Source organism: Erithacus rubecula (genome assembly GCF_903797595.1).
Source record: "Erithacus rubecula genome assembly, chromosome: 2".
Classification (NCBI taxonomy): domain Eukaryota; kingdom Metazoa; phylum Chordata; class Aves; order Passeriformes; family Muscicapidae; genus Erithacus; species Erithacus rubecula.
Genome location: NC_136685.1, coordinates 22,998,233 through 23,013,593, shown reverse-complemented (window position 1 = coordinate 23,013,593; position 15,361 = coordinate 22,998,233). Strand labels below are relative to the sequence as shown.

Genomic DNA, 15,361 nt, shown 5'->3' with positions numbered 1-15,361 from the left:
AAGCTGTTGTCTTTCTCAGCTCCAGCTCAGATCTTTCCCAGGCTGGGGATTTTTCTCAGAGACAAACAAGAGAAGGAAAAATTAGTAACATAGATTAATACCTGTTGATGACAGAGCCGTGCGTGTACTGCATAATATTTTACAGAAAACATGTTTTCAGAAAAAGTGTTGCCTTTTTGCACCAATTAGCCTTTTCTATTTTGTATTACACGATCTACCCTGTATAAGTACAATAACTTTTCAACAAATTGCCTCTTCTTGCTACTTTGAAGATGTGGTGTGTGTTACTGTATTATTCGCCATTCTTAACCAGACAGTGACAAGTAGCTCATGCTGGAATAGACATCCAGCTTCCTTAGACTTCCACAATGCATTTTGAAAGCAAAGTCTTTAAGAGCCAGGCTTGGACAACATCATGTGGAAGCAGCACAAGATCAAAACCCAGCAGCATAAACTGGGAAGTGGTGTTTCCTCCTGATGTGCTGGGAATACAGACGGTAATTCTGCCTGCACTCAGCACCTGGCACTGTCAAAAGGGCAATGAAATATTGCATGGCAGGGGAAAATCACTGTGCATGTTCACTGCTGACTGCTGTGGGTGCTGACACAAACATGGATAATCCCTGGACTGCTTCACAAAATGAAAGTGTCTGTGTGGTGCAAAATGTGACCAAGTTTAAGCACACAGGAGCATTCCTTTCCCAGCAATGCTGGCATTTGTCCAGATTTACAGAAGTAAAAACAAGAATCGCAAAAGGACTTTGCAATAAAAATACAGCTTTATTTAATTTCAACATTTATATTATTTCTAAAGAAAATATGCTGTGTTATATTGGGCATCTCTTAAACCAGCAAGCACTTCAATAAATGTCATATTCAATGTGTATCTCTGGGGTTAATTATGCTCATTCATAAGATTATTTCTTGAAAGAATATTTGATGGTTACTACTGCCTTGCAACTAGCATATGGGAAGCAATATTTTTTTAAATGGTGCTTTAAATAAGACTGGTGCTGTGCTTTCCTTCTTAATATAGAAATAGGCTTCAAAATTCCATTTTAGCTCTGGATCCTGATCCTAATTTGGGGCTGCAAAAGAAGGATTTTTGCATTAACACAATTTGTCAAAAATACAGATTAGTAAAATGCATAACATACACTTAGGTCACTTAGTTTTCCTAATTTATACAACCTGATGGTCTGCTAACAAATAGAATTCATAGTTTCACAGAAAAAAAAAAAAAACCCACAAACAAATCAACCCTAAAGATATATTCAGCCACCTTCTTTGTCCTGTAGTTGTGGGAGAAGATGAGAGCTGGCAGATCAGATTTGTCTTGTGAGAAGCTTGCCTGCCTTTGCAGCAGCCTAAGGCAAACTGCTTTTAGGACTTAAATTTTCACAGAGCTGTAACTGTTCAAATTCAAACTAAATCTCTCTTTGAAATTTAGACCCATTTCTTTTTCTCCTACTCATAGGAAAGATGGAAAAGTGACTAATATCCCTTTATAATAGTCCATTATGAGGAGAGAAACTGCTGTGCCTCTACTCTGCCCTTATTTCTTATCTTCTCTGTGAAGACGCTGAACCCTTTATATCTTTTCTAAATCTCCCACATCCTATGCCACTGATTTTATACTAATAGTGAAAAAAAAACAGTGATTATCTTCAACATATTATAAGCATTCCTTTTAACATCTCCCTGAAAACATCACCTCTTCTTCTCAGACTCAGTTTTTCCTCCCCTATAATCCTCAGCTTCTCACCTGAAGTATTATTTTTCATTCCTTTTCTGTCTGTACCCTTCATATTTCTTCTTATTTTTCTTTGATCAATTGTATAATATTTATTTCAAGCCATTCTTGCAATGTAAGTGAATTTTTTTGAACTAAAATCCTGGCTTCCATGCTGCTTGCAAGTTCTCCCAAGTGGGCATTATCTGTAAATTGGGTAAGCTTATTGTCCGTGTCATTGAGAAAGTAATTAAAGGCAAAGTTTTATAGTGCTAGAGCTAGAGGACAGCATTTTGGAAGTCTGTGTATGTTCTCCCTCTTAGGCAGCAAAAAACTCTTCTCGGAGTCCTGCTTTCCAATCAAGTACCTATCTACCTTATGTGATTTAATTTAGTCTGTATCTGCTTTGCTTGCTCAGGGATATCATGTGAGACTACACTGAAGATACACTGTATAAAACACATCCTTATATCTGCTTTGCTGTCACAGAAGGAAATGAGATCAACTTGATAGGATTTGTTTCTGATGTGTCCCTGTGCAAATAATCTTATCTTCTTACCATTCTCTAGATGCTCACAAATGTGTTGTTTAATACTTTGTTCCAGTCAGTGCCTGGGAAATGCTGTTAGGACTGAATTTTATGTGGTTCTTTAGATTTTCCTTCCCTCTTTTGCTTGGACAGAACATTGTGTTTACCTTTCTCCAGTTTTCTGGGAACTTACTCATACTGCTAATCACTAGTGTTTGAGAAATTGCTTAGGTTAAGTAATTCAAAGGGAAATTTCATTAGGTTGCTCCATCCATTAGGTTGCTGCTTCAGGTGTTATTTTCCATTTCTCTCCATGATCCTATTCTCAAATTCTTAATAATAATTGAAATAAACTTTTAGTGATGATTAATCTTTTTTTTTTTTTTTTTTTGTTTTTTTTTGGTGAAGACAAACAAGGAAAAATAGGACAGTGAACCTTCCAGCCTTTTGAATATCACCTATTTGCTGACCTCTCTTGCTAAGTACTACATTAAATCAGCTCTCAAGAATTGTACATTATTTGCAATGTGGTATTGTTTAATTCTAGCAAACCATTCATTTAATGGCAGTATGTGGTTATGTGCTCAAATATAAAAAAATTAGTCTCATTTCCCTGATATCCTTTCACAATCTAATTTCAGAGTATACCTCAATTTCTTCCAACCATTTTGATTGCATACCAGTTAAAATTAATTATATTGCGACTTTATTCCATCATGCTAAGAATTGGAATTATTCTGAATTGGTAATTATTCATAGAAAATCATTCTCCAAATATAGCCATCTTATTATCTAAACACTGAATTGTGTACTTAAAGCATCCTATCATCTTTTCAAATAAAATTATAAAGTGACAGCAAAGCAGTTACATATTCAAATTGTGACTGTAATCAAAAGCAGTGATACTCACCATCACATCTAAACAGAACCTCTTTCATTGGAAACCTATAGAAAAATGAAAATAAAAAGAAAAAAAAAGTGAAGATGAGAATAAAAACTGCAATATGTTATGCAGGAACAGTTGTAAAAAGTGGTGGAAAACTTCATTCAGCACTTCTCTATTTTTTAATCACTGATTTGCTGCACTCTTAATTTACAACTCTTCTTACTGAACCAGGAATGATTTTTCATGCATTGGTACTCTTGAAGAAATCTTCACATAGGAAATTTCAACAGACAAGCATTACCTTGAGTAACTGCACATCAGAGGACATTTCAGATTCACATTTTTTTTCCACTTTCCACTTTTTTGAATCTCATGCTGGGAGGCCAGAGCATGTGGCCACCCTTGTATTCATGTGACATGGGTGTTGCTTGCCCCCCCCTTAGCAAGGATTTGCCAGTAATATCCTGGCACCCAAAACAAGGAGTAGGATAGACTACAGGGATCAATAACTATCTGGGACACTGCTCTAAAAATATAATATTGAACAGTCCAAAATCTCTATTCCAGGTGGTGTTTCACAGAATGTTAGGGTGACATCTCCATCAGAGATCTGGAGAACCTGTATGTCCAGGCAGTCTGTGGATGTTCCTAATTTGGAGGGTGATAGACTGGTGTGCCAAGGGTATGACTCCCATTCTGGAGGACTTTTCCAGACTGGAGGAAAGGGCTAGCAGAATATTTGTGAGCAAAGGCAAATGCAAAATTCTGTATGGGGCAGAGGACAAGGAGGGAAGGAGGAAGTGAATAACCCAAGCAATGGCACAGGACTGTGACTGACTGACTGGCAGACTGGGAAGCAGCTCTGCTGACAGTGACAGGAGGTCTAGAATGTGAATGTGAACTGAATGTGAACCAGTCCAGCCTTGTGATGAAGGGTAGCCTCACACACAGTTGCATTAATTAGAGCACAGCCAGCAGGTTGAAGGAAGGTATTCCCCTCTGCTGGGCACTAGAGAGCCTGCATCTGGAACACAGTTTCCATTTTTGAGCCCTCACAATACAAATAGTTCTTTTGCTTAGTGAAGCAAGCAGAAGAAATCAATGGACAACTATCAGGATGGTTACAATTGTTTGTTGATTTCTGGGAAAGATGTGTGGCAGATGAGGAGTGGCTACGGGTAGCACTTGTTTAACCTAAACAGTAGATTAAGGGGTACCTATTTTCCCTTCCCAGCCATTAAAAAAGATTTAACTCAGATTTGCATGGTGAAAGAAAACCAGGCAGCAAGTGGGAAAATTTGGATCAGCCACAAGGAAAAATATTTTATATCATAAGAGTGATCAAACACTATAGTTAATTTTAATCTGGTTCTATGATTCTCTTTACTTATGCATTACTTAAGATTTGAATAATTTTAAAAAGCCTTCTTCAGCCTACAACGATGTTCTGACTATCTATTCATGGCATGTTCTTTTCCTCTAAAACTGTTTCTCAGATTTCCTGCCATTATTTGTAGGAGACTGATAACAACAGCTGTTTATTAATGCCAGGTAGAATTAGATTCAAATTGCAGTTTGAATCATATATTGGTATTTCAAACTTCCCTTTATCATTCTTATATTAGTACCCTTTCAGACTTTTAAATGTAAACTTATAAAACTACAATATTTACAGTAACTTGTTACAGCATGGTGATCTAATATTTCCTTTCAAGTCAGTAGGCTATAACTGGAAGTTTTACTTAAAACTAGAAGATATAATTGAAGCTGACTAAAGTATTGCCCAAATATCTGTTGCAATGTAAATTTCCTGTTGAACATGTAAAATCTTAAAGGAAATCAAAATTAAAGCATTGTTCAGGTAAAAGTAAATATAAAGTTTTTCTTCTGATACTTAAAGATTTTATTTGAGAATTTAGAAGTGTAGATTGTTTGGACCTGCCTTTCTATTTATAAGTATCAGAAGACAGCAGTTTACTCTTTCAGTGGTTTATTCAATTTAGAGGTTGAAGAATTCATCACAGCTAACACCTGAAAATCTTACTCATGTAGTAAAAGCAGTAGTTATTCCTACTTTCAATGCTCATTTTCAAGGTCACTAAATTGCTATAAATATATGGAGAGAACTTAGGGTTGCAATTCTTGGCTTGGTCAAAATAAATTAAGGGGGGTGAGACCACTAGTCCAGAGAGGAACAGGCAGTCAGGTTCTGCCATCCCAGTCTATGCCAGCTCTCCACTCTTTGGGAAACAAGGCTACAAACTTGTGCAAGGCTGAAAGCAAGAAGTGAATAGTACATCCTGATGTGACACATGAAGAGCCCATGCTTCTGTGTCCCAGGAAAGCACAAGGAGCAACACTATCTTTTTCCCCAACACCTCTGGAAAGATTTATCCCAGTGCCAAATGGGAAAAATAGGTGCTTCCATAAAGTTGACCTTTGAGTGGGAGTATTTCCAGTAGAATTCCCTTTAGTTCCATTAAGTATCTATCACATCCCTGTCCTTACTTTGACAGGTTGCAATCTTCTTTACAAGTTGAAAAGGTATTGGGCAGTATGCAAGAGCTGAATCATTACAGAAGAATTCAAGGTCCAGTGAGGAAGGTGTTTAACTGGAACATCACTTTGCTGCGATAATGCTATTTAGGTTGGAGCTTTTGTTTGAAGCAAAACCCTTTACATAAATTCTTTATAACAAGGACACTTTAATAAAATGGGTACATTTTCCTCTTATATGAGAATCTATCAATGATTAATACTGATGTTGACTTCCAAGCAGAAACACTCCTTAAGTAAATAAAGACTAAGAGCAGTGTATAACAGAACTTTGGACCTTATTGACATTTTCACAGAATTTCAAATTTCAAGAACTTTTGTTACTTTGCACAAAAGACAGTTGGTAAAATCCTGTCGCCACTGAAGTCAATAGAATCAGCTTTCTCTCATGGGGTCTTTTTATGAATGTTGACTTTAGAAATGTTATTGATTGTCAAGTAAATATTGCAGATCTTTTATAAACAACAAACAGATAAGACTGAGTAATTACTCAACTTCAGCAAAAGATCACATGGGACCTGAAGTAATTGTAATTGTAACTATAATTAGCCATTTATTAGTAATTGTAATTGTAGACTTGGGATTTTGGAAATCATAGATGAATAAGGGAAATGAGGACATACTTTTAGGCCCTGAAAACAATCAGGTTTTTCCAATTATACAGGTACATGTACCCCACGTTCTCTCTAAAGACTCAGTAAAATTCTGAAACTGATTGTGACACCATTCACACATCATGGCCTGGGCAAATACCAGCTTTGCTTGAAAGGAAGACAGTACATATCAGAAATTACTGGCATATTGCTTGAGTATCCTTCAGACCTCCTCCATTTACAATTCTCTGGTTGTAGATAGGAATTCACAAGGAGGAGAATACAGTTTATTTATTTTCTTACTTACACAGGGAAGTCACAGGTCTTACTTGGTACATACCATAACAGAATGATGCTAAAATTACATGAATGCTATTCTTCTGAATACAAAGATACCTCCATTTTGTTAGTTTGTTGTTTCTCTTCTTCTAAATTATTATTTCCAGTGAACACTTGCTCTGAGGAAAGCAATACAAATTACTAAGGAGAAGCTACCAGCACATTTCCCTCATTTCCTCCCTCACTCCTTCCTTAGAGTTGTTTACATTTCACAGAGCATCTGCCCATCCATTTGGGTTTTTTTGGAACTGCACAAATCACACTTACTTTCTCATTCTGAGGGAGGAACATTGCAGGTGAAGTTTAGTACAGGCCTATATACAATTTTAGATAAAGAGAGCAGATAATAATTTAGATAATATAAGAGAGTGATCTAAGGGTCTTGTGATAGCAGTAAGAGTAATATTGGGCTTATGACTTGGCAGATTGTTTCCTAATCAGTTCATCATCCAAACAGAATTCACTGATAAAAAAAAAAAAGACATTAAATTAGGTGGGGATTTGGGGTTATGAAACTCATAAGGTGGAAATTCAGGATACACTGTTCCTAGAGTCAAGATAGGTTCCCAAATAAAAATGAACAATGCAGGCGCCTGAAAAATATTATGATTTTAAAAATCATCAACCAAGATCTACCTTGCTTTTTTAATGCACTGGAAAGGAAAACAATATATAACACACAATTCTGAAAACCCAACTATATAAAAGAGAAAATGGTGAAAATGTGTTTGTTTTTCAGAGACAGCTTGACAACAACTTATCTCCAAGAAGCCACCACCCTCAGATCAGCTAAAAAGGCTGTCCCAAATAACTTAAACTGCTCCCAGTACTGTGTTGCACCCCTGTCAGTCTCCAAGACAGAATAAGTGTTGTTCTCCTTCTCGATATCAGAGCTGTATACTTCCATTTCCAGCAATAGATCTCAAGGGAAACAGATGCCTTTGTTCTGTCCTTCTTGAATGAGAATGAGCAAAGGGAGTAATCTCTAGATGCATTTGTGTCTTCTCTGACACCCATTTAACAAACAAATAGATTGCTCAGCCTTCATGTGGCCAACATGATGTGCCCTGGTCACCTCCTCCTGCTAAAAATGAGATTAAAAATTGGAGGGAATATTAGATCATTTGCTCTGTACAAGTGAGTTGAACAGCTCTATGAAAAATGTTTCCTTTGATTTGTAATAGAGAAAATAGTAAATGTGTCATCTCTTGATTTTGATGTGTCATCTTCCTGAGCAGCTTGTAGTGAGCCTGACACAATTCTTTCTGGTATTTCTTCATGGATTGGAGTCCACCTGCATAGTCATAGTTGCAAAGTACACATTAGTGACAGGCCCCAGGGAACCAGCACAAATAGTTTGCTCAGCTGTACAAAATGGTATCTGACACTTTTTTTCAATGTTAAAGCTAATTATTTGTCTCTAGCTAACCTTATTATAAGTCATCCAATAAGATGTTAATCAAAGCAGATACAAAGTGTACTGATAACAGCACTTGTAAATCTTCTTCTTTCCCCTTGACTGTCTTTGGTCCTTACAAATGCAACCACAGCTTCATCACATATAGTTGTTCTACAAGTCATGGTAAGAATTATCCCATTGTTGTAGTACATTTAGACTTTTTTTTTTAATGTAGAAACTTTTAGAATACAGTTCTAATATATTTTACCTGCCTTAGAACAGACCAAGTTGGCCTCTAACCAAAGGAATTTTACACTTTTTTTGTGTCTGGCTTTACTATGTCAGTGTAAGATCCTTCACTTTCTGAATTTATCTTAATAATGTATCAGTTAAATTATGTGTCTTATCTCTTAGAGAATTCTCTTTGAAAAGATCTGTCTTTCCATTAGATTTTGCAAAATTCTTCCTTAATGTGCAAATTGTAAAGCAGAGGATGAGATACAAGGATCTAGCTGTTTGCTTCCCTCTCTCTTCAAATACAGGAAAATCATCTGCATCATCAGAGGCTGCAAATACATACACACACTCAAAATATACATGTAAACATATATGTGTGTATATCAGCATGTCTTAGAATTCATGGTGTACTGCAAATCTGCTTAATCTCAAAAACAAATTCATCCTCAGAACTATTTAGTCCCTCTCACTGCCTTCTAATGATATACCATTACCTCAATATTTCTGAATCTTTATAGCTGAGATGGAAAAGACAACCTATCTGAGAAGATCTGAAAGGCATTCTTAGTCTAACTTCACTTTGTGAGGGCATTTTGGGTCTTTCATTGAATAGCTCCATAGCAGACACCTGCTTTTGGGAGAATCAAATCTGGCTCCTGGGAGGCAGAGGAAAGGGGATTGATGGTGTAGAAACAAGCAGAGATGTCAAAGGCAAAGAACAAAGGAGGAGATTTGGAGGGCTGTGATGGAGATTCAAACAAAAAGAGATATGAAATAGCTCCAAGTCTCTGACACCCTGTGCAGAGAGGCCAGGGGTGCACATGAGGATGAGACTATGGTCATGCCTGCATTCTCCTGGTGCAGACCCACAGTCTGTTGATCCACCCAACAAGTGAGATATCAACCTGTTTGCATTTTTATCTTTGCCCCACCCCTTTCTTTTTCTTTTTTTTTTCAGTGGAAACTGAGATAACTCTGAGGATATATTGATATGTTGTCAATAAATTCAGAATTCAGCAAATCCTCCACTTCCAAAATGTCAAGGGCTTGACCCCAAAACTCCCACAATATTTTTCAAAACTAAAAAGAAGTTACTGATTTGGTAGAAATTGGCCAACATCATCTTCATTTACTTCAATTACAATGTTGCTGCTTTCAGACAAACTAGAATCTAATATTTTAGAATAATAAATTAAAGAAAAAGCTGTTTATAAATGTGCAAATATCATTCCTATGAGTATTTTTACACTCACGTTAAAACTAGCGAAATAATTGTGAGAATGCACCTGGTAAAACAGGTCTTGGCAGTAAAAAGCTCATTCTTGTGTCATAAACATTCTCATACTGCTATTATTGGTACTAAGTTATGACTTCATAGGTGAATTTCTAAATTAGGATTGAAAATGTCCTGTAATGAGCAATATCCTGTTACATTCAAAAGCCCAAGTAAAGAGTGTGATAATTAATTGAATTACATATGTTTATTTCAACATTGAGTCCATAATTCATCTTCATGCTCATGATCTTGTTGGAGAAAAGGACTTGCCAGTGCCAGCTGAACCTTTTTAGTTTTCTATATGTTTTGTCACAAGAGAAAATTGTTAAGGACTAATAGATTGCTTCTGCTCTCACTGAATGAATTGTGTAGGTCTTAGAGTCTATGCTCCTAGAGTTTAGACACATAGATGTAGAAGGGAATTGGCCACTGAATTTAGACTTCAAGAAATTTTTTATCTTTCTTCAAAGTGAAAAAAAAAACTGGCATTGAATTTTGATACTGGGCAAACTTGAAATACACTTTTTGTTTTCATGACTGTCTTTTATGAAATTCTCAATAACTAATTATCCTAAGTGCTTTTGGTAGCTGTTGTAGCACCTAGTATTTAAAACAGAAGCTATATCAGTGACTGAAAATTGTTGAATGTGTTATTTAAATATGGCTGCATAATTTAACCATTCCCACTTGCTAACATCCCAACAGCACATCAGGAACCTGAAGCATAAATGTTACTGTTATTTCAAATTCACATAAGCAACATAGTTGGCAAAACAGCTCTGGGGTTTTTCTTCATTGATCATTAAGAAAAATTAATGTTTATGTAGTCTCTGCACTGGAAAAAAAGATAAAGTTAGCATGCAAATGCTAAAATCCATGAAATGTCAACTGATTACCTCCTTGGAGATGAGCATCTCATTTTCTGGAATAGGCACCATGGGAGGACTGGGCTGCCAAGCCAAGATGTCACAGGTTGGAGAGAGCATGAGGTTAAACACAGGAAAAAGAAATCCATTATCAGTTCAATTTCTATATAAAATATCACTAAAATTTAAATTAAAAATTAAAACAAATACTCTCAGACATACTGAGGATAGTAAAGCAATGAGATCTGTGTTCAGCAGAATCTTACTAGTCCTTGTCTGAATTAAAATCTATTTCAAGGTATGGCCTATTTTCTATTACATTATATTCCTATAATTAAAATGGTGTGGAAGGGATAAATCCCCTTTGAATTTCAAAGAGGCATTTCAAGTAAAAATCACAGCAAAGTGCCTACTTTATGAAACCTTTAGTATGAGATAATGTACATAAAGTTATTTAAAACTGCAACCATATTTCCATCATTTCTAATATCTGTCTTCTCCAATCTCCTCCAAAAGAGCTTTCCTTAATCTGAAATTTCATGGACATAAATCATACAAATATTTCACTAAAATATGCTGTATAACAGTAATGAGTATGTGCAGTAAACTCTTGAATCTTGGTGACTTTCCATCATTTTGATTATTACATATCTTGCATCTGAGTAGTGAAGTTTGATGGCTGTGACTCAAGTGAAGAACCATATCAACTTCAATGAGATTTTAATTAGAGTGCAGGTAAATAGATCAGCTGGAGTTTATAAAGGCAATGTTAAGATCATAAGCTTGTGACATTTGCCTATAGAGTGACACAGAGACATCATCTTTAAAAAAAAGGTTGCTGGAAGTTTTGGGATTTGGGTGTTTGAGAAATCTCCAAAAGATTGGAAGAAGCCTGCTATTTTCAGTGTATCAAAGGCATTAATTTGTTTTGGCATTTAGATCAAATAGTAAATCAGCAAATTATGTGCTGCTTAAAAATATTGCACTTCTAAGAAAATTGATTTTTACATTGTGCTTTTTGAGAAGCCAAATTGATCTACTAAACTGTCCCTTGTACACAAAGGAATAAACTGAAGTGGAATATACTCTAATTTTCTGCAATTACATTATGAAATTGTTATATATTTCTCTCTTCTTTTGTAAATTTGCCCTGGTTTCTTTCCAAAGAAGGAATCTACTTTAGTAACAACACAAGCTCTGTACCATTTAACTTTTTTTTTTTTTTTTTTTTTTTTTTTTTTATTGTTGTTCCCAAAAATAAAAAGCAAAGGAATAACTTTAGGCAACAAGTTTATTTATTCAATAGATGTTTACAGAGGAATAAATTTAGGCAAAAGAAGGGTAAGGAAGGGCTAAAGTGCCTAGATCCTCCAAGTGGCAGCACCCTCTGACACTCCTGTGGCTCCCAATGTCAATCAGGCCAAGGCACCCCCAGACCTTACACACACAGGGGGGGTTGATGCTCTGCATGGGACAAAAGTTCTGCTCCCAAACCCAGCCTCCCATGACTACTGAGGCTGGGAAATCCTTGATGGCACACAGGAACAAAGTTCTAGCAACACCTGTGGCATCTTGGCAAGTGTATTCCACTGAAAGAAACCCTAGAGTTGAGATATTCATTGCCTTGTCAGAATATGGCACAGTCTGTATCTCAGGGAAAGTAAAAAGGGTCAACCACAAGGAGAAGAAGGAAATTATTATTCATATTCTGTTCCCTTTCTGATGTATGGCTATGCCCTCTGAGAAGAATTCTCCACTGCTCACAAGAAAGAAACGTTCCCTAGTCAGGCAGTGACCTGAGAATGCAACAGCTCTTTTTCTCAAATTCCACAGAGAAAAAATCAATGAAAAACACATTTCTATTGTGTTATGTCATCCTGGCCTTTCTTGCTGGTATTCTCTGCCTGCCCTGTTAATCTGAAATGCCCATCTGAGTCATGATTCTGCCCTACCTTTTTTCTTGAATATGAGGCCTCAAGTCTGTCCTTAGACCTGACAAAAGTAAATACCTTTTTTTGTCCAATAAATATATGTGCTTCCCTTATTTTGATAGCATCCTCTTTTCAAACTAAAGAGTCAAACTGTGTGACAGTCTCCATAGAGAGGAAAATTACTTTTTATTTCTGGAGAGATATTCTTAATATTAGTTATTTTAGAGTGTTTAATTAAAAGAAGGCAAGGAATTCACCAATTAAAAATGAAGAAAAATAGTTAGCTAACAATATAGAGTCCTCTCTGTTTCCACAAGTCTTCTCTGACCAAAAGCCCTTGAAGTCATCATAGAAAGTCTATACATTCTACTAGCCAGGTGGGTCTAGTCTTAAGGGAGTCACATATGGCTCATTTACACAGAACTGTAAGTAGTAATTTAGTAAATATAGAGAACATAAGTGTTGTACCCTTTTTCTGCTGAAATAACAATTAGTCTTGCAGATCCCTGAAATGAAGGCTTTTAGATCTTGCCCAAAATCATACAATTCATATCAATCATACAATTCCTCTGCCAGCTGCAAAGCAAACAAATTTGCCTCATCCCAAAGACCTGAAGGATGATTTTGTGTTATTTCCATCAAGTGTCAGTGTAGACCAAAATGTGTCTGCCTTGCTGTAGAAATTGTTCCATATCTGTCCTGAGCTTAATCAAAAGACTATAGATCTTGTTCTTTCCTTCCTGATTTTTCCTTTAAAATATGATTTTTTTGTGTGTGTGTTATTGAGACAGAACATGACACAGTAAATATAAAAGTACCAGAATATGAAGTAGGCAGAATGAGGCTGGATTAGCCCTTTCTTACTAGACTTTGTTTGACTGTCACCCCTCAGGGTCATATAGGAATGTGCTTGTGTCCAGCAGACCTGAGGTGTGAATGCCATTAGAACTTTGTACTTTTTATGGGTGTGTAGTCTCAGTGAGATCTCATCAAACTCTGTCCCTGGCATTCTTTCATCTTCAGGTCAAAGCAGCTGGCAAGAAGCCCTATCTCCCATACAAATGTGAAAATATTGTGTCTGTTGATGGTGGGAGATGAATATTGCTTTTACAATGACTAGTCTTTTTTCCTTTGACAGTTACAAAATTCTGCACTACTCTTACAAGGTTAATCAACAATTTTTAACTTTTGCTGATGGTACTCAGATTTCTCTTAATGTGGCATTTTTTCTTTATTATTTCTAAGAAAAGTGAAAGAGCAAAATAGACAAATCTGCATTTGTGGCTGTGAAATTGTACCAAGGAGAGCATAGTATCTTTACAATATATAAATACTAGCAGCATATAAATTCAAAGAGAAATTATACACCTGCCCAAAATAACCTTTCACAGACTAAGACAAGGCTTAGAAAAAGGTGGTTATATAATATCTTCATTAGACCTTTGCTCATTTAGTTCTGTAATCAGCAAGACATATTTGCCTTTAAAAGGTCAGTTGATCTTTATTGTGCTATGAATCACAGCTGCCTCTGAACTAATATAAAGCTTTCTGAACTGTTCTCAGCATAAGACATTTTTCATAAATCTAAGTCACTCTCTGGAGGGTCTGCAACCTTTGCTAATTGAGGCACCAGCTTAAAACTGGAACCAGTGAGACATAACATACATAAGAAGAAAGAATATTTCAACTATAGTAACTAGAGAACATGCACATTTGCACTACTCTATCAAGTCTTTAATCCTCTTTGAAAATAAATTAGGTACTCTAGACCCTTATTAAACATGGATACATTTTCTCACAATAAGAAAAACAGCTGATTTCTCAAAGACTAAAAGCATTTATTTAAACATGTACAGCAAGCAAATAATTTTATAAAACAGTTTTAGGTGTCTCCACTTTACCTGAATGATAGTGGATATGAAATGATCAGTACCAATAAATGGTAAAACACCCACAGCAGCACAGCAAGGAATACTTTCAACCAAGGGGAAAGAAAATAATACAATGTAAAGGGGCAATTTATGATTATAATGTCTCTAGTCTCTTTGAAATGACATAGTTTAAAATCTATGTGAAAGATTCAGTCCTTAAGCACCAATCTCTTTTGCATTTTGTACCTCTAGGAAAAGGAAAAGTAAAGTGGAAACAGCAATCGCAGTACAGATTTACAATGTTCCTTCAGACTTATGCAGTAAAACATCCTGGCAGACTTGCAAATCCTTGTACTTTCTTTTTCCTTCAGGCCTTGCTTTTACAGTGTCTTCAATAAGAAGTGCACAAGTATCATTTTTGTTTCTCATACAGGTTTCATACACACCAAATCTGGTTTGGTATTCTTTGCTTAATTGCTTATTTCTGCTAATGCTGTTAACAACAGCCTTTTCCTCTGGCTTGGTTCTGTACTCAGAAGCGAGTTGTTAGCCAGGACCAGAATTTCTATTATATTTGGGAATGTTTATTGCATCAAAAAGTCTGACTGAAATCCATTATGCAGAAAACTAGATGTCATCACCCTAGAAAGCAGATAATAGGATGAACTCAAATTTTTATTATGTAGAGACTTCTAAGAAGAAAGACAAAGCATCTCAAAGCACTATGTGGTGCTTAGGACTGGTTTAATCTGTCCCAGCAGAGACAGCCTGAAAAAGGAGAATGCAGAAAGAAACAGAGGTGGCTGTAACTCTGTTTCAAGAGGAAACCTGAACGCTCCTGGGTGTGTTGGCTGGGAAGCACGATTCTGGATTCTGTTTCTGAGCCTAGGAAGTGCCTGCTGGGCTTGATCCTATTGCCTGGTGCACACGTTTTCTAAATGAACAGAAGCACACCAAAGGAAGGCCAGGGTCCTCCCATCAGCAGCTTCTCCTACTGCAAATAGGACAGAAAAATCCTCAAACTTGTCCAACTGCCCAGGCCAAAAGCAGTGACATGGTAATCAATTATTTTCTCTTCTGTTGGAAGAGCTATCTCCAGAGAAATGTGACATTCCATTGACCCCCAGAGCTGAGGTCATTCCAAGT

The 15,361-nt window shown here is 36.3% G+C and overlaps 1 protein-coding gene across 1 annotated transcript in view; it reads right to left on the bottom strand.

The window, feature by feature from the left end:
• Positions 1–766: 766 nt before the first annotated feature.
• The window catches only part of MLIP (muscular LMNA interacting protein), a 104,884-nt gene continuing 90,289 nt past the window's right edge, over positions 767–15,361 (bottom strand). The window contains exons 12-14 of the mRNA XM_079297681.1: positions 10,444–10,497; positions 3,178–3,206; positions 767–1,088 (exon numbers count right to left, since the gene is read on the bottom strand). Of these exons, the coding sequence (XP_079153807.1) occupies positions 3,180–3,206; positions 10,444–10,497 (81 nt within the window). The 3' untranslated portion in view covers positions 767–1,088; positions 3,178–3,179. The remainder of the gene's footprint in view (positions 1,089–3,177; positions 3,207–10,443; positions 10,498–15,361) is intronic.